The sequence below is a fragment of the Emydura macquarii genome, unplaced genomic scaffold, assembly GCF_026122565.2.
Source record: "Emydura macquarii macquarii isolate MOO-44397 ecotype Brisbane River unplaced genomic scaffold, CSIRO-AGI_Emac_v2 contig_295, whole genome shotgun sequence".
Lineage (NCBI taxonomy): Eukaryota > Metazoa > Chordata > Testudines > Chelidae > Emydura > Emydura macquarii.
The window spans coordinates 1931117-1951819 of NW_027130432.1; the positions used below are offsets into that span (position 1 = coordinate 1931117).

Here is a 20703-nt window from a genome sequence, read left to right on the forward strand (position 1 = left end):
TTCCTCCTGTCATATTATATTTAGTCTTGCTAATATCCCCATACAGATCTGCCTTTGTATAGTATTTATTAACCTCTTGCAAAACTAGCATTACTTGTCAGTATTGTGAGTCTTGAGTCTGTCAAATGAATGCAATAATAAAATTGGATAATGCTCCACCAGTAGCAATGGCACTTTATAGTACAGAATTATAGGCAGACTAATTTTCTCCAAGGAAAGCTGTTACAGATGTAAAGGGAAAATTGATATCCGTGGACTTGTTAAATTCAGGCTGTAAATTTAAGATGTCTTTCATGTAAGCATACCAAATTATGTAAATAAATGTGGACAGATATTTTCATTCCATGCATGTTTTGCTAATTTAATTTGGCTCTTTTGTTCAAATATGATAAAATAAACTATAATGTTTTTTAAAAAGTTATTGAGTTAAAAATCTCTCTTTATGGCTACCTACAGGAGGCTTAATGGAATCTGGCATATGTTGAATTATGTCCTAATTTATTAATACTGTATGTCACAAATTCTGATTTTTGTTAGGATACCAGTACCACTGTTGTTAAAACTATAAAAATGATGCAGAGTTAAAAAAAATATGTTTCTAGTTGGCCCAAAGGTTTGGGAAAAATCCCCAAATCCTGCTTACAACCATGTGAAGTGATCATGCAATGTATGGATTTTAGACATGCTTAACTCTGCGTGGAGCAAATATTTCAGTAAAACATTGGGATTGGAATATCATCCTTTAATCTGTTACATTTATTACGTTGTGTATTCAACAATGGAAACATGAGAACTTCTTGTCCACTGGTTACAGAGGAAGAGAGACGGGTTTTTACACAAGTATTACTATAAGGCTGCTTGTTTCCAGATTTGTTACTTTGGATTTTAGTTTTGTTGTTTTCATGCCTGATGTCTTCTGCTTCTGATTTTTTTCCCCCACTTGTTTCACGCAGGCGCACCTATGTTGGCAGCATGCCTGGTCGAATAATCAATGGCTTGAAAACTGTTGGGGTTAACAATCCAGTGTTCCTATTAGATGAGGTTGACAAACTGGGGAAGAGCCTTCAGGGAGATCCTGCAGCTGCTTTGCTTGAGGTGAGATATGGAATCATCTTATTCTCACTGTCACATACTGTAAATTCCAAAGATTGTTTCATTTCCGACTAGCAGAGTTTGAATATCATTTTCAGGAAGAATGTCAGTTTGAGGAAGGTACAGTGAGTGAAAGACAGGCTGAGGTAATGGTTTTGTGTACTGCTAGTCCATGATCTTGATAATTGGACTTTTTGCAATTTCTCATACACGGTGCAAATCCTACTAGTAGGACATTTTCTAAGATATTTTTAAGAACAGTTATCTTTTGTTTAATTTTTTAATTTTGCTGATTTCAAAATGGCTTTTTACATATGCTCAACATAGTGTTTTAAACTTTAATACGAAGTTTTTTTTAATTGTAGCAAAATTGGTTCTGTTGAGAATATTCTTACACTAGATGACATAAGTCTTTAATCAAATAGATTTTTATTGATACAACATTATAAGCAGATGTGAAGAAACCCATGAGCCAGCCAGCATATGTGAAAAATATGATTGGTAATTAAATCTAGGTATAGTTGGATTTTTTTTTTGAGGTTTTCCCTGGAATTTAGTCCTTTTTATTTGATTTTTAAGCTTTCAGTGGTATAAGCTAATACTATAATCAAGTACATGATTTAGTACAGGGAGGGTAACATGTGTACTTACACTATCATTGTTATATTTTAAATTGGTATTTTTATAGTGAATTAGATACAAACACTTCGCACTTATTTGTTAATCCAGTGAGCTCAGTGCTTAACTAACAGTAATGGATTACGCCTCATCAATGGGGGGTAAGCAGGAAGAACCATAAGTATTAGTCCAGCAGCTAAATTATTATTTAATTGGTATCACAGCGACTTGGTGAGATAAGTCTCATGACTGGAATGTTGGTATAGAAGGGTAAAGCTTATCCAGGAAGGACGGACAGGATAAAAAAGGAGGTGGTGTTACATTGTACATCAAGAATATATACACTTGTTCTGAAGTCAGAAGGAGGTGAGAGGCAGACCAGTTTAAAGTTTCTGGGTAAAAGGGGTAAAAAATAGGGGTAATGGCATGAAAGGGGTCTATTACAGACCACTAAATCGGGAAAAGGAGGTAGATGAGGCATTTCTAGAACAAATAACAGAAATATCCAAAACACAAGACCTGGTAGTAATGGGGGATTTTAATTACCCAAACATTTGTTGAAAAAAATCATATAGCAAAACACAATATTTCCAGTAAGTTCTTGTAATGTATTGAAGACACCTTTTTATTTCAGAAGTGGAGAAAGTAATCAGAGGGTCAGTCATTTTAAACTTGATTCTGACCAACAGGGAGGAATTGGTAGCGAAGCTAAAGGTGGAAGGCAATGTGGATGAAAGTGATCATGATTTTAAGGAAAAGGAGTTAGAGCAGCAGAATAACAACAATGGATTTCAAAAAGCAAACTTAAATAACTAAGAGAACTGGAGGTAAGTTCCCATGGGAAGAAAATCTAAGGGAAAAAAGTAGTTCAGGAGGAGTTGGCAGTTTCTCAAGATGATATTAAAGAAACAACTGCAAACTATCCTGATGCGAAGGAAAGATAGGAAGAGTTCAGTATGGCTCCATCAGAGCTCTTTAGTGACCTGAAAATCATAAAGGAATCCTACCAAATGTGGAAACATAGGCAAATTGCTAAGGATGAGTACAAAATAATAGCACATATATGTAGAGAGAAAATCAGAAAGGGTAGGGCACAAAATGAATTATACCTAGAAAGGGACTTAAAAGACAATAAGAAGAGGTTCTTTACATACATTGGGAGAGAGAGAAAGAGAAAGGAAAGCATACGTCCTCTGTTTAGCAGGGAATGAGAGCTAATAACTGATGACATTAAGAAGACTGAGGTGTTTAATGCCTGTTTTGCTTCAGTCTTCACTAAAAAGGCTAATGGTGATCAGATACTCAACACAATTAATATTAATAAGGAGGAAGGAATGCAAGTCAAAATAGAGAAAGAACTGATTAAACAATATTTAGATTAGTTAGATGTATTCAACTTTGCAGGCCCTGATAAAATTCATCCTTGGGGACTTAAGAAACTAGCTGAAGCAATCTCAGAACCATTAGCAATTATTAAGATTAAAATTTTGTCAGAGTTATTTTTAGTAAAAGTCAGGTTGTGTGTGTCCATGAATTTTTGTTTATTGCCTGTGACTTAACTTTTACTAAAAATAATGGGGGGGGATGGTAGAGGCTGACCACAGAGGGAGTGGGGAACTGAAGCCTGAGCTCTGCTGCCAGGTAGGGGGGCTCCAGCCCTTGCCCTACAGCCAAGGGGGCTGACAGTTGCAGCCCCCGCCTTGGAGACTGAAGCCAAAGAAGTCAGAGAGGTTCATTAAAGTCACAGAATCAGTGACCTTTATGACTAAATCATATCCGTAGCAATTGTCTTTGAGAACTCCTGGAAGATGAGTGAGGCCCCAGAGGACTGGAGAAAGGTAAACATAGAACCTGTCTTTAAAAAAAAAGAACAAAGAGGACCCAAGGAATTATAGTTCAGTCAGCCTAACTTCAATACCTGGAAAAATACTGGAATAAACTATTAAACAATTTGTAAATACTAAGTAGCTTATAGGATTATAAGAGACAGCCAGCATGGATTTGTCAAGAACAAATCATACCAAAACAAATAAATTTCCAGTGTTACTGGCCTTGTAAATAGTGGGGAGCAGAGATGATATATCTTGATTTTTAGTAAGGCTTTTGACAGTCCCACATGACATTTTCATAAGCAAACTAGATAAGTGTGGTCTAGATGAATTTACTATAACGTAGGTGTACAACTGGTTGAAAGACCATACTCAGGATAGTTATCAGTGCTTTGCTATCAAACTGGGAGGACATATATAGTGGTTTCTTGCAGGATCAGTCCTGAGTCTGGTATTATTCAATATTTTCATTACTGATTTAGATAATGGAGTGGACTGTGCTTATAAAATTTGTGGATGAAACCAAGTTGGTAAGAATATTAAGCACTTTGGAAAACATGATTAGAATTCAAAATGACCTTGACATATTTGATACTGTCTCACACAGTATTCTTATCAGCAAGTTAAAGAAGTATGGGTTGGATGAATGGACTATAAAATGGATAGAGAACTGGCTAGAGCATAGGGCTCAACGAGTAGTGATCAATGGCTCCATGTCTCGCTGGCAACCGGTCACAAGCGGAGTTCCCCAGGGGTCGGTCCTGGGGCCGGTTTTGTTCAACATCTTTATTAATGATCTGGAGGATGGGGTAGATTGCACCCTCAGCAAGTTTGCGGACGACACTAAGCTGGGGGGAGTGGTAGATACCCTGGAGGGTAGGGATAGGATACAGAGTGACCTAAACAAACTGGAGGATTGGGCCAAAAGAAATCTAATGAGATTCAACAAGGACAAGTGCAGAGTCCTCCACTTAGGAAGGAAGAATCCCATGCACAGCTATAGACTGGGGACCGACAAGCTGGGCAGCAGCTCTACAGAAAAGGACCTAGGGGTAACGGTGGATAAAAAGCTGGATATGAGTCAGCAGTGTGCCCTGGTTGTCAAGAAGGCTAATGGCATATTGGGCTGCATTAGGAGGGGCATTGCCAGCAGGTCACGGGAAGTGATTATTCCCCTCTATTCGGCATTGGTGAGGCCGCATTTAGAATATTGTGTCCAGTTTTGGGCCCCCCACTACAAAAAGGATGTGGACAAGTTAGAGAGAGTGCAGCGGAGGGCAACCAAAATGATTAGGGGCTGGAGCACAGGACTTATGAGGAGAGGCTGAGGGAACTGGGCTTGTTTAGTCTGCAAAAGAGAAGAGTGAGGGGGATTTGATAGCGGCCTTTAACTACCTGAAAGGGGGTTCCAGGGAGGATGGGGCAAGGCTGTTCTCGGTGGTGGCAGATGACAGAACAAGGAGCAACGGTCTCAAGTTGCAGGGCGGGAGGTCTAGGTTGGACATTAGGAAAAAGTTTTTTACTAGGAGGGTGGTGAAGCACTGGAATGGGTTACCTAGGGAGGTGGTGGAATCTCCATCCTTAGAGGTTTTTAAGCTGAGGCTTGACAAAGCCCTGGTTGGGATGATATAGTTGAGATTAGTCCTGCTTTGAGCAGGGGGTTGGACTAGATGACCTCCTGAGGTCCCTTCCAACTCTAATATTCTATGATTCTATGATATTGGAGAATTGGTCTGAAGTTAACTAGATGAAATTCAGAAAAGACAAGTGCAAAGTACTGCACTTAGGAAGGAACAATCAAATGCACAACTACAAAATGGGAAATAATTGGCTAGATGGTAGAGCTGCTGAAAAGGAAAGGATAGAGATTATAGATGACCACAAATAAATAGAGGTTATCGATGACCACAAATTGTATGTCAGTCAACAACGTGATGCAGTTGTGAAAAAGGCTAATATCATTCTGGGGTGTATTTAACAGGAGTGTTCTGTGTAAGAAATGGAAGGTAATTGTCCCTCTCTCCTGGGCACTAATGAAGCCTCATCTGGAGTACTGTATCCAACTTATTGCTCATCTCTGATAGTTGTCAAGGGTGCAATTTAATATTTCTGTGAGCCTTTTCTCAAAGATTACAGGCTTATCCTGGTATCCTAATCAACACCCTTTTTTCATCAGGCTTGTACTTATCATGGCTGTGTGTGCACTATTACTGAGTGTGCAATCATTATTCCATTGCCTACAGAGTCATTTGCAATCATGTGGTTTTTTTAACTTACTGCTTAGCACTATGGAATACTTTAAGTATGAAAGACACTGTTTAAAAGCAAGTGTTGTTCTATGGCAGTTGTCACTTTGGCGTATGCCTTTCTACAAAAGCAGTTTAACTTTGTTTTTCCCCATTATACATGATTAAGGATATGATTTAGTCACGTAGGTCACGGATTCTGTGACTTTAACAAACCTCTGTGACTTTTTTGGCTTCAGTGGCAGGTGCTGGAGCCCCTCACCCCAGGGTGGCAGGGCTCGGGCGTTCCACCCCTCCTCCCCCACAATTATTTTTAGTAGAAGTCAGGCTGTGGGCTTCCGTGAATTTTTATTTCCCACAAGTTGCCTGTGACTTTTACTAAAAATTACCATGACAGAATCTTAACCGTATACATGATTTTTTGAGAATGTCAGCCAGTCCCTTGAAACTCAGAATGATTACAAGCCATTGATTTAGTTGTCTTTTGTGGTGTTTTTATGTTTAGTTCAAGTTAATTTGCAATCTGTTTGCCTGAAAGAATCTCATATTCTCATTAAATAACTTTTATTAAAAATCCAAGCAATGCATGGTCATCTAATTACGTAGTTCCCTAACTATCAAGTACCCATTCCTGAAATGCATAGAAAACCTCAAAGTATGATCAGGCCAATAGTTTCATGTGACAATGAGCTTTAAAAAATAACAGGAGAAAATCTGTGTTTAAAACCTAAAAATCGAAGCTACTTAGTACACTGGTAATAATCAAGTTCAGTGTCAGCCTTTTCTAGTACTTCTGCACTCATATCTTCAGAGTTCGGACTAAGCTGGACTGGGCCTAGTCAGTGCAAGGATGAGAGAGATCCTAGGAGAATCTAGGTACTGGCATAAGTGGTGGAAGTGGAAAATGTGCCACTTAGTAAACACTTGGAGTCAATACTGAAGCAGTGGCTCAGCATCTGTTATCTGGAGGTGCCGTCTTTTGCATGAAATATAAAAAGTGTGACAATTTTCTTAAGAGTAGGGGTGCTATCCCCAAAGTTTGTACCCAAATTCTAGTTTGATTAATTTTATTCTACCTGTAACTTCCGGACTCCACCTCCCCCATTGTTCTCAATGCACCTGGATATCTATAAGATGCCTCTGTGTTACCTATTTTCTGTATTACTGCATCTGAAGAAGAGAGCTGAAGTCTCTCGAAAACTTATGTCTGCAAATATTAAATTTGTTAGTCTTTAAAGTGCCACAGAACTCTCGTTGTTTTTGCTGTATACAGACTAACACGGCTACCCCTCTGAAAGTTTCAGCTAGAGTATTCTTCATTTCCTATCTTAGATTACTGGGTCGTGTTTTTATATGCTTTTAAGCATTTTGCACATTTTACCTCCATAATAGTGGGCATTCCAGTAGGGCATGAAGGAATTTGTACTTTGAGCAAACTAAGCCAGATCTTCTGATGGTGCAAATTGCCTTAGTGCCATTAACTTGAATGAAGCTGCAATACTTCATACTAGTAGAGGATCTGTCCCCCATAGTTTGTAAAGTTTTTGGTTTTCCTTTTGGTTCAAAGATCTGACTATATCACAAATACATTTATTTCCGTTCAGTGTTTAATGAACCCGATTGTTTGCTCAAACAATGATTGGACACTGAATATAATACCAAACCTAACTGATTGTTCCACCTTGACTTCCAGGTACAATGAATAGTTGAATGAATCTCTTATTTCCTAGTTGCCTTCTTGATACAAACCCAATGTGGAAAATCTGATATTCTCAAGTACATGTTCATTACAGAGATCTTAAGTATTTTTTTGTGAGCTCATTTCCCGGCAGTCTTGCGTCTTATCATTTCTTTTGCTGCCTTTCTAAGGTGATTTGAGCCATAGCATTATCTTTCTTTAAATTACATCAGTATTGTTACTAAGGTTACCAAAACCTACTTGCCTCCTTATTCCAAAACCTACTTGATATCTGCTGCCTAAACATTTTGAAGCTGGTCCTTCACGTCCTCTACTGAAGAACTCGTACCTCAATATCTGGCAATTTTAATGTGCTTTGGTGGTTGTGTTTTTGTTGGAATTTCCATTTGGATTGAACAAGTGTGGCTATTTTATAGGAAAATAATTACCACATGTGATCAGCTGAGTGGCACATCTGTTATTCGAACTACACTTTTATGCTGGCTAGCTTCCATTATTAATCTTAAACGGCATGGGAAAAAGGTCTTAATGTAGGGCTCGGCAAACCCCGGGCGCCAGGTTGCCATGGCGCCTAGAAATTTAAGTCTGGCACCTAGTATTTCTCTGGGGGGAGCGGCCACCATGCTCCGGCCAGGGTGCCGCTGCGCCCATGTGGCATGGCTGGGAGGTGGGAGTGCTGCGGCTGCTGTGCTCTGGCCAGGGCGCCCCGCCACTGAGCCCACCTTGTCTGGCTCCTTACATTTTTGGGCTGGCTCCTAGCTCCAAAACAAATTTGTCGAGCCCTGTCTTAATGTGTGTAGGTATACTATAATGGTGATAATCCTCAATGGTACCAGTACAGTGGGTAAACTCAAGAATAAATGTGTCTTGTCCCACAAATTTGAAGGTGAAATTGGATATATTTTTGTCCTAATGCTTCTGTGGAGTTATTGCTAGAGCAAAACAGAATGTCGTCTTATTTCCAGTTACTATTGGTCAACAAGGGAACATTTATTCTAAATTTAGATGTCCTCTGTTGAAAGCTGGAGAAAATAGAAATAGATTTAAGTGCTTGTTAGTATGTGCCTGTAGGAAAGTGAAATAAGACCAAGCATTATTGGCAGGCAGTTAAACATCCATGGGACTTACCTCTGGATTTTGTGGTAGTAAAATATTTTGTACAGAGAAACCTTTGTATGCATGTGAACATTCTGCAGGAAATTACCAAGATATTTTTTCTCCTTATGTATTATTTTTGCATAAAATGATATTTTCCATCAACCTAAATTTTGGAAAAATTCTAACCTTGCTATATTAGATAAAGGCAAGTTGTTGAAACGCACCTTTGTTGACTTTGGAAAGGTTGTTGGAATAGTGTCCAAATAAAAGTGGAGTGTCTCTCTTTTTCCTCACCTTAGAAATATCCAGCATGGCAAAGAAAAGAGGTACTAATCTAGAGAGAGAAGTCTGCTCTTGTGAAAAACTAAAATTCCGTCAGATAATTCAAAATTTCATACATCTGACTCTTAACTGAAACCATAAGATAAAAGGTATCCAATCATATTGTCTGGAAGTATTTTAAAATACATTATTGCTATTGCATAAATAACATGTTGGCCAACAACTTAGCCCTAAGAAATGGATTCCATAAAGGATGTGGTTAGACAGATGGGATGGGAAGAAAATGGGGAGGATTGATGTGTACACTTGAATGAATTTTAAAATCCAGTAAATAAAACTTGAGGGGCATTCCCAGTGTTTTTAACTTGCTGCATATGACTGTAAGAATATTGTGCTTTCAAGATTCAATGGCTTTAACATTTTCAGAAATATATGATGTATGCTTCAAAGATGTGGCCAGTTTGTGTGCACAGTTCTAAATTGTATGCAAATGCTGCTTGCGTGCATAAATGAGCATGTTGAAAGTTAGGGGATGGGTTTGAGGCCCTTTTGAAAAGTTTAACCATAAACTCTAATAAAATTGCCAGTGTAAATAAGCTCCATTTTGTCTCAATTAATGAAACAAAGTTATTTTGTTCATATCCTGCTGAGATTTCAGTGGAAGTCATGATAGAACAGTTTTACCTGAAAAGGAACAAGAGTAGGCTTTCAACAAACGATTAATTCTGGTTGTGATCTCTATTGATAGTTGTTTTCTTTGGAGAAAATCTACCACAGCTTTGGTCACAATATTTTATATGGTTATACACTCCTCTAAATTGTAGAATTAGAATGTGATAATAGGGATTCATATATAACCAGGCTGATTGAATTAGTGCTCAATGCAGTTGGCTGGCCATGATTCTTGAGGGCCTTTGTCTCAGTTAGTAAAGGAGAAGATAAATGATCACAACAGGTGTCTGCTGAGGAGAGTGCTCAGTAACAAGCCTCTGAATAACCTAATGACACAGTGATGAACAATAACTGCTGAGGGGAAATGTTCAGTGAGTCATATTCTTGCCTTTAGGACATAAGTATATTTTTCAAGTATGCTTTTAATAATCAGACCTTATCTGTAAAATGAATATATGAATTGCATTTTATTATATAGTCGTATATTTCCAGATACTTATCCAGACCATGTACAGGATTTCAAAACGGGTGCCTTACTAATGAAATGACATCAACTAAAATAGTTCCATTTAACATCTGCTTCTTAGCTGTTTTGCGTTTACAGTGAGTTAAAAATGCACCTGACTGATTCTTTGTGATTGAAAGCTTTTTGAACTAAAATGTTCTTTTTTCAAAAAGTGCAAAGGATTTATAATAATGAAAGTTATTTCTGAGTGTTTGTATTCAGTCAGATTGTAATTTTAAAAAAAACTACAAACACTGTTCAGGGCTGTTATTCAAATAGTTAGGACAAGGGATGTATTCATGCCATAATGCGAAGGATAAATTATCTTGACAGCAATATGCAATTGCTCAGGAGTTGCATAGGTTCCATTATGTGTAATGTGAGAACTTTTCGTGTCAACATAGCATTGATAATTTATCATGTGGGAAGAAAAAGCACAGTAATTTAAGAGAGAAAGATGAAGGTGGTAGACAGGTGTGGGGTAGGAAGCAGATGTGGATTATTACCATATGTATGGACTTTTAATTTCAGACACAATTCAAAAGCTGGAGGACAGCACATTCATAGTGATTTGATCCATGTAAATACTGTACTTTTTTAATAGTGAAAAATGAGTCAAGTGAAAGCTGAAATACGTGCGAGTATTTCAACTAACACTTCTTCAGTAAAAAATACTAGCAGCAGAAAGCCAACACTTTATTATTTAAGCCTTTAGTTTTTCTTTTATAACAGCAGTAAATTATTGTGGTTTTCCTTGTCAGAGTTAATGTCACTATATGGCAATGAATTTTCTATGCTGTAACTAATTTGCACACAGTGAGCCAGATTTTCACAGGAATACACGTGCGCCTGTTTTAAAGCATATAGATTTAGGTAGTTGAACATCTAGCTATGTAAATAAACATCAAGCTACCTGAATTCGGTGTGCAAATGCCAACGCATGCATATAAAATGGGGTGCACATGCATTTTTGCAGTCACAAAATTCAGTAGAGGCTAATTTCAGGTCATCTGATACACGAGCTTAGTATACATGATGTAGTCAGATCAATGAGATTGCTGGCTTAGTTATGTTTTTCATTCAAACCAAAATTATACAAAGGATTGTAAATGAGCTTTTGGTAAAACCAAACACACACAACTTTAGGGGTACTAAACAACTTTATAACAGAACCACATACACTAAGTAAACCTTTAGTACATGTGGGATTGTTTAAATATATAACATTTTCCAGACTTTTCATGTTCATTTTGTAAACACCGGCCTTGATCCTTCATTCTTTAGTCAGGCAAAAATACCACTGAAATTTAAAGGGCCGGCGTTGACTTAAAAATCAAACTCCTGTTTACCTGCTGTTGTTGCGAGTGATCTCTAAGGTGAATGTAACTGAAAGAGATCAGAGAAAATAGTTTATTCTTCTTTGAGTGCTTGCTCATGTCCATTCCGCTATAGGTGTGCACACCCCTGTGCACGGTTAACTGGAACTCTTTTCCCCTTAGCAGATTCCATAGGGCTGGCTCCGGCGCCCCCTGGAGCCCCACGCACATGCCGCAGTATATGAGGCGCTGCTGGCCTATACCCCCTCAGTTCCTTCTTTCCGGGGGGTCTCCAAGTGTTAAATGTCCATTCTGCAACCCATCCCCTGTCCCCGCTGCTGGAGTTGGCAGAAAGAAGGGACTGAGGGGACGTAGGGCCAGCAGCGCCTCATATACCGTGGCATGTGCAAGGAGCTCCAGGGGGCACGGGAACTGGCCCTATGGGATCTGCTAAGGGGAAAAAAGTTCTGGGTAACCGTGCACGGAGGTATGCACACCTGTAGTGGAATGGACACGAGCAGCACATCTCAAAGAACAGCAGTTACTGGTAAGTAACCTTGTTTTTTTGCAGTTTATACATTTGAAACAGTTTCAATGTTTTCCCAGTAGGAGGGTTGCCTACTGTTTGTGTGGATATTTTACACAGCAACAAGGGAAAGAAAAACACTTTGAATAATAGAAAAAATGTGATTTTTAGAACTATTGAAACTGGCAGAAGGACTCAGGTAGGTACATTACCTTAAACTGCTACTAATGCATTATTTTTTTAATTGCTTTGATTTCCAGTTTAAAGTGACCTTTTAATTGTTGTTTGGCCTAAATAAGGCGTGTTGCTCATGCCCATTGTATCTTAGTACTATGCACGTGAAGCATGTTGAGACCATTGAATGTGCAACAAAATATTTTCTGTAGGTGCTGGTGGTCTAGAATTTCTGGGTATACCAATATCAGCATTTAGAAATGAGAGCTGTACACCAGCAAGTAGTTAATTGTCTTTTCCTCTCAAATAATTCTCCAATTGCCCACTTGAACATAAGTGAATTCTATTGGTGCTTACTGCGTTAATACTAATTTTGATGAGCTGAGATCAGTATGGAATTTCCATTTTAATTTAGCGTTGTTGTTGTAGTTGTGTTGGTCCAAGGATATGAGACACGCAAAGTGAGAAGGTAATATCTTTTATTGGATCAACTTCTGTTAACCTGGGCGATGACTATTCTTTTGGACCCTTTTGATGGAGAATCACACAATGCAGAGAGGAAGCTAATGGCATTTTGAGCTGCATTAACTAATATCCATTTACTTTGGAATCTGGGCTGCCCTGAAATAGGAACATTCCAGACAGGGCTTCTTTACCATGACTCCACTCCATGCTATCCCTGAACCTTTTTTCCAAGTAACCCATGAGCAACACAGAGTTAGTGAAGAGTGCTTTGGTGACAGGTATATGGAAAAGTATAGTAGAGTACTTCTCCTCGTTATTTTCCCCTACCATTCATGTAGATCCCTTGCACTGCTTCCACAGGACTTGTGGTTTTTGCTTCCTTCCCTGCTACTACAGAGGAAAGATGTGGTGCCAACCCAAGGCTCAGTCATTAGAGGTCATGGTCATCCCTCAATACTTTCCATTTTACTACAAATATTATAGAACTCTAGTAATGTGGATAGGCCAGACAAGTTAGTGAATTTCTATTAAATTAACTTTAATTATCTATTTAATATGTTTGAAATTCCTGTGTGGAAGAATATATAATGCAAAAGCTGTATAAAGACTCACTCCAAAGCAGGCATAATTCTTCTGCTCTGTAGTGTTAAATTCAATATTTTGAGGGCCTTGAGGGTTAAATAGGTAGCTATCTATTACCAGCCACTTCCATGTATACTATAAAACCTAAACTGGGGAAACATGTATTCTTCGAGTACTTGGTCATGTTGATTCCAAGTAGGTGTGTGTGCGCCACATACACAGTTGCCAGAAGGTTTTTTCCCCTAGTGGTATCCAGAGGATCCGCTCTGGTGCCCCCTGGAGTTGCGCCCTCATGGCACCATATATAGGGCCCTGCCGACACCCCCACCCCTTCAGTTCCTTCTTACCAACTGTGACAGTTGCTGGAACATCGCCCTTCTCTTGCTCAGCAAGCTCTTCCCCGGTGGACTTTTTCATACATACCTGTAAATAGTTAAAATTTAGCATTAGTAGTGATAGTTCATAGATTAGTATAATTAGAGTAGTTAGGATCCCACTTATTGGGGTCTTTTCCCTTCTTCCTCCTGTCCCCCGTGCCAGGGCATGCCTCGATTCCCTAGCTTTAAGTCATGCAGGGCCTGTAAAAAACCTATGCCAAGAAATGATCCACATTCAACCTATCTCAAGTGTGTGGGAGAGACCCATTAGAGGGATCGCCGCAAGATCTGCAGGGGTTTCTGCTCTAGAGCCAAAAAGGAAAGAAGCCAGAAACTTAAATATATCCTAATGGAGGCAGCTCTCCAACCCCGGAGCAAAGTCCTGCAGAACCAAGGCCCAGCGTTTTGGTGCAGAGTGCACCGACATAGGTAAGAAATACGGCGTTGAGGAAAGATTCTGTGCATAGAGACACTTGGCACTGGCATGCATCACTGGCACTGAGGGATGAGTCACATGGAGAGACATGGCACCGCTATCAATCCCTGGTCCTACATAAAAAGCAAAAGAAAACAGAAGAGACACTCGCTGATGCCAAAAACATCTGGGCATAAAGGCTTGAGCAGAGTGCGACCTACGTTGGGCCACTCCAGTCCCAGACCCTCAGGCATGGTACCATTGACTCCGGCCCCACTGAGGGGGTCTGTTGAATCTGGTGCCCTTGGACTTCCCACCCAGGGAGAGCATGAGGAGGTGTTGCAGCTCCCCTCCACTCCGGAGACCTTTGAGGCGGCGAGAGTGCTCATAGAGAGCATGGTACCAACACTCCATCTTAGGCGGGATCGAGAACAGGACCCCAGGCCACTGGTTTAAAAAAAGTTCCCAGTACCATCTAGGGGCAAGACATCCATGATGCTATGGTTGCCCTCCCCGTAGCACTGCTCCCTGGCACCGTACAGCCCTGGTCACGTAGGAACCAACAGTGCACCTCCGACTCCGAGGCTAAGTGACAGATATAGAGAAATCAAGACCTCTTCATTTCTTTAAAAACTATGAAAACAGAGTCTATATTTTGTTAAATTCCTTGAGGGAGGGCTTCTCTGCAAGCAGAGATTTTTTTAGAGGAGTCTTTGTACTACCTGTATAAATACTTCAGACATTATAAATACTCTGAATAATAGTAAGTGAAACCCTTCACTTCTTCAGGGTATAATTTGAAAAGTAATCCTTTGGCTGTGGTGGAATACTGTAGTGATTTATGTAGTATGTGTAGTCTTATGAGAGGAATAAACTAGCCTGAAGACTGAATGAAGCTCTTAATTTTTGGTATCAGTGGCCTCACCAGAGCAGTGCTTATTGGAATGCTTGATGACGTTGCTGGCATTGTGTAATATGAATCCTGAAGGCACAATCAGCACGAGAAGAAAATGGTTGAGGTTTATATAAACATTTTTAAAAGGCAAAGTTGATCATACAGGAATATGAAAAGTAATGCATATAAAAGCTCTAATATAAGAGATTTTAAAGAAGTTAATTTTGAAATGCTAGTGGCAGCTTCAGTGGAACTGAGCTGAAGTAAACTGCATGAGTTTAGAAGGGTTTAGGAATCAGAATACACTGTGTGTATTGTACAGAGTTTGGCTTTCAGTAGTTTCTGATATCCTATTCTAAAAGTAAGAATAGTGATGGTGTTTAAAAATATGCTCATGTTATCTAAATGTATTCATGCTGGTATCTGGAAAAGATTAATATCTACTCATTACTCTAAACTAGACACAAGTTTTATTAAGGAATTTCTATTACAATTTTGTGTGTTCTGTGCAGTATAGACTCTAGAAGTAATTAACTAAAACAGCTAAGCAGTATGTCAGAGACATATAGCATTATTTTTGTGTTCACTCTTGTTAAGGTCTTGGATCCAGAACAAAATCATAGCTTCACCGATCACTACTTAAATGTAGCCTTCGACCTATCCCAAGTCCTTTTTATAGCCACTGCCAACACTACTGCTACCATCCCACCAGCTCTGTTGGACAGAATGGAGGTCATTCAGGTTCCAGGTAACACTTAAGTGCTTTGACTAAAATGATTGCTTTGTGTTCTAGATCATATGGATTTCTTCCCTTCGAAAAAGTGTACTCTTATAAGACTAGCAGCACAGAAAACTAGAATACTTTGCCAAGACTTTCTAAAGCAACTAGTTAATTTGAATGCCTCCATTTTTGGATGTCCATCTTGAAACACTGTAATAGGTTCCTGATTTTCAGAAAAGGGATGTTTAATATTTCACTTTTGAAAATCTAGGCCTGTGTGTGTGACACACAGTTTGTGACAGATGCAGTACTGTGCACTCTGTGAAATATTTTAATGAATGGATTGATGTGTATCTGTTCTATCCTGCTGTGAAGAAGCTATTAGCTGACAAGATCTTCATGAGAAAGCTTTTGCTTTGAAGTAGGAAGATTGGAGTTCTATCCCTATTGAATGGCCACAGCAGGTATCATGGTGGCAGCCATTAAATTCTAACTGGTCACAGATTTGTTGCTGTGTGCTGCTTAGATACAACATTGAAATATGCATTGACCTACACAGAAAAAAGTCCTCCTTGAGTGCACCCTAATTCTTAAGGGGAGAAGAATCTCTTAGTGGTTGTATTTTTGTTGCTTTACATTCGGATTGTTTTTACATGGCGTACAGTGCCAATTTTCTAGAGAGTCTCAGTTTATTCTCTAAGACCTCAATCCAGCAAATTCATATGCACATAGTGGAATTGTTTGGGTGAATAAACACACACATGCATGTTTGCAGGTTTGGGTCTGATTTTGCATTTGAAATTTTGTGGGTTTAAATAGATATAATTCTGGCATCCAGCTACCAAACTTGAATGTGTAAGAGCTACTTGTAACCAAAAATTAGATGTCTAATTCAGTTGTGTGTTGTATATAACATACCATGCCATGAATGTACTATGCAAATAGTTACTATAATTGCCTGTGCCTGTGAAATTAGAAACTTTTTTCAAAATTAAGCCCTTGATGATCATAATAAGTAAATACTTGATTGTTCCCATATTGGCAACAGAATAACTATGGAGTATATGGACAGATGTGAAGTTTCCCCCTAACATACTTCAGAAGCATTTTCCGCTTTCATTGATTATTCATACAATCTGGCATGGCAGAAACCAAATCTTGCAGTCTCTCAATCCAAGGCCTGATCTAAGCAAAAATCAGCAATTTTTATAGGACATGCTTTGGAAATTTAAAATAACTGTCTAGTTGGGCAAGCAATTCATCTGTTGGAGGTAATTGACTTCTGGGATTATTTGAGGTTGAGAGTGATTGAATATAATTCAGTAAACTAACTCCTTACATTATTAAATTTCCTTAGGTTTACATTTAATTTAGTAAGATGTTTGACATCCTGTTATAGTGTAGGTAAGAAGATGAATGAAATGCTTTCTTTTGAAGGATATACACAAGAAGAGAAGATAGAAATTGCACATAGACACTTGATCCCTAAACAGCTAGAACAGCATGGGTTGACTCCTCAGCAGATTCAGATTCCACAAGTAACTACTCTGGACATCATCACCAGGTAAATGTGCTGTTCACTGCTTTTAGGTTGTAGGTCACTTTTTTGTGGTACATAAATAGAACATTTTTAAGCATTTCCACAAGATTCCACAAGCATCATAAAGCATTTCCACAAGATTCATAAGGAAGGGATTCCTTTGTAAACTGAATAACTACGGGCATACAATATTCGAGTGGTTAGGCTGTCATGGAGTCACAATATGCACAATTGTTTATAAACTTGCTTCCTAGCAGGTCATGTGCTGCTTTTTGTTTTAATGGAAGACTTATTTATGCCTAGATTGGAAAATCCTTGTTAATATCTCCTGTAAAGAACTACTGTCTTAATCCACTACTTATTACATGTTTATAGAAACATGGTTTAAAAAAAAATCCTTTAAATGTTAGGAAGTCATGTACATGGTTTTCCACTATTTTTAATACCACTCATTCAAGATGCTCCAGATATATATTAAGGTAATAAAATTAACAGTGGAAAATAAAATATAACATATATCCACAAGGGGGTTAAGTTAGGGGTTGTTGAGGGCTACATAACTTTGAATTTCCTGACTTGTTTTGGATATTAAAATTGCACCTGCAGTAGGGCCTGCAACACAGATGGGATAGGAGAATACAAGGAACCTACCTCCCACCTCAACCTTGCACACACCACTCAATGATGGCAGATGAACACAGACCCTGTGTTTTAGAGGAGAACAAAAGCTATTCACTTCGTGTGCTTCTGGAGATGTAAAATTTTGCACAAGGGTGGAGTGATGCCAAAGGCCATGTTGGATTGCATAAACGGTAGAGAAGGCAGCAGGCTGCACTATCCACCTCACACTGCAGAAGGCAGGAGAGAGGATACTGTTGGGACTGGAGAGGATGATCCTGGGTCTGTAAGAAGACCCTTATTCTCTCTCCTTCCTTTGAGTGGCAGATCAAAGGAATATCAGGTGGGAAGTGCAGAGGAAGACTTATAGAGGGCAGCAGCCTGGCACTCTGTAGATGGTGGTCAGTATCATAGGTAGTGAGTTCCCTTGCACCCCAACAATGCCACGATTTTCTTTGAAATGGAAACTTGCTCTTTTGCCACAAGTTCCTGTTTGAGGGATGTCACAAGTGCTCTTCTCAATCCTTCCCTAGTTGTATTTTCCTTACCTGAGAGAAAATGTTTTTCTCCCTATTTTCCCTGAAACTTCTCCTCGTTTTATATCACGGGTTGGTCACAGGTCTAATTTGGATCCATTTTTATGGGGTTGTTTCTCTGCACTCTTCCCCAATACTGCAACAAATTTTCTGAGCAGGTGTCAGGACACAGGTGTTCTTTTCTTCCTTCCCCTGCTCAGATTAAGGATGTTGCAGCCTCTTTAGAGAAATCTTTTAAACTAGAAACAAAGCAAAAGCTATCGTTGAAAAAGTACCTGTACTGCAATAGGATTTTGGGGGGGAGGAAGTTGATGTGTTGGTAAATGAAGCAGGCATTGATGATACTCTGCTTATAGACTTAAATCTGGAGTAAAATATTTTCTTTGTGGCAGATACACCAGAGAGGCAGGAGTCCGCTCTTTGGATCGGAAATTTGGAGCTATTTGCAGAGCAGTGGCTGTGAAAGTGGCAGAAGGGCAGCACAAGGAAACAAAGTCTGATCGCTCTGAAGTGACTGAAGAAGGTTTGTGTTCCTTTTTTGTACATTATCAGAAAGTAGGCTCGTGGTGGTATGTTCACTTTAGAAGCATATCCACTATTAGGGGCTTGATTCACCACTGCCATACTCTAGAGTTTTATGTCTCTGTAACTACATTGTTTTTATAAGCTTTTCAATGGAATAATAGCTTTGAAAACTGGAGTGACATAGTAGTGAATCAGGGCTAAGAACGTACGTAGGGCACAATCCGACCCTCCTAGGATGATTAACAAGGTAATGAAATAAGTCTTTTCCATCTCCGGTTTCTGGGATTAGCTTTATATATGGTTTTCAGTCACTCAGATCAAGTTATTAATGTAAACAAACTTTCACACGCCCCTTTTTGCTCTTCATGGAAAGTATACTTTTAACCAAAGATTGAACTATGGCCTGGTTCCAGTTTTTGTGAATTTTTTTTTCTTTATTGTTCTATCTCTATACCCAGAACACTTTACCAGCTCACAACTGTTTCGTGCTATTATCTGGCCACCTACTGAATTGTGAGAGTGTACTTGTGGACATGGATATGTTGAGGTTTTTTGTATGCTTTAAGGAGGCAATACATCTGTCAAAAAAGAATTATAGGGCTCTTGCTGAGGCGCATAGGTTGAAACAGTGTCCTTCTAACCCTAGAAAGTGATACTTCAATGATCAAGAGTTTGTATTTGACATTTTTTTAAGTTTGATGTCTGGAGGAAGCCAAGGAATTTTTTCTCCTCAGAGACAAACTCTTTTTTAGTGTGGAAATTAAATTGTTTTGCATTTTGTAAGTACTAGGATTTTTTTATTTGATCCATGCATATTGTAGTACTTGATATTGGTCTCTCAGAGCTTTAGTAACTACTTTCAGCTTTATCAAGTCTATAGTTATTTTCTATGTATACAGAAGATAGTGATTTATTGTTCCCTGTAACCCAGACAAATATAAACCTGTTAACAATCAGTTATAATGTACCTTTGTGAAAACTTATCGCTGTACTTAAATGCACAGAAGTTCAGGGAAGTTAGTATCTTACTGCTGCAGCAGTATCTTGTTACTGTGTGGGAATACTGAACGACAAACTTTTAACACAGATTGGTTCTCACTCTGCCCTTTCTTTTGCCTAGTGTGCAGAAGTTCACCAAATCCAATTAAACACTATAATTACATTGGTTTTATTTGTATAAAATGTTCTGGGGGTGAGGCCAGTGCAGTAGGTTAATGAGCTAGCCTTTCACTTGTGGCAGAGCTAAAGTCAGCTCTCCATAGGTCATGAGAGAAATGTGCAGCACTCTACACTTGAGTCCTAGTAGAGCTTTGCCACATTGTAAAGCTGTTAAATATGGATCAAATCTTGCAGTCTTGCTTCCGGCAAAACACTGATTTCTGTGACAGTATTGCCTAAATAAGAACAGCAGGATTTGGCTTAGAAATGTGGTAGTTTTCCAGGTGTGGAATAGTAGGGGTTTTGCATCTCCAGAATAATGTGCATTTTATATATAATATAAAATCTCTTTCTGGTAACCTTGCCTATTATTCATGCCTGTTCATGTTTTTTAAAGATGTGTGAACTGGTGTGTCATGGAAAAATAGCATGAAGAGTATTAAAATAAATAATACTTGAGTCAGTAAACTTGGCTTTCCAAGTGATCTATACACTCAATATCTCAGCATTCTTCTATATAGTAAACCCTGATAATTTTAGAGATGAATATACAAATACTTGATAAGAGAATTGGTAAGAGCTTGAAAACCATTTATGTTTATAAATTGCTCTCAGTACACTATTCTGCTAGCATTTTTCTCAGGCTTTGGAAATTAACAATAGCTTGCCGTCATTCCTGTGCTTATCTACTACCTGACATCTTGCTAATAGTCCACTTGTCTCCAAACGTCTTTCTTAGCCAACTTTTTGTTTGTCATTTATGATAGCAGATAGACTAATTAGGACCAAAAGCAATAACCACAGATGGAAGTTA

The 20703-nt window shown here is 38.8% G+C and overlaps 1 protein-coding gene across 1 annotated transcript in view; it reads left to right on the forward strand.

The window, feature by feature from the left end:
- Positions 1–20703, forward strand: part of LONP2 (lon peptidase 2, peroxisomal) — an 84171-nt gene that overhangs the window by 30105 nt on the left and 33363 nt on the right. The window contains exons 8-11 of the mRNA XM_067550562.1: positions 954–1095; positions 15389–15539; positions 16950–17076; positions 18599–18729. Coding sequence (XP_067406663.1) covers positions 954–1095; positions 15389–15539; positions 16950–17076; positions 18599–18729 — 551 coding nt within the window. The remainder of the gene's footprint in view (positions 1–953; positions 1096–15388; positions 15540–16949; positions 17077–18598; positions 18730–20703) is intronic.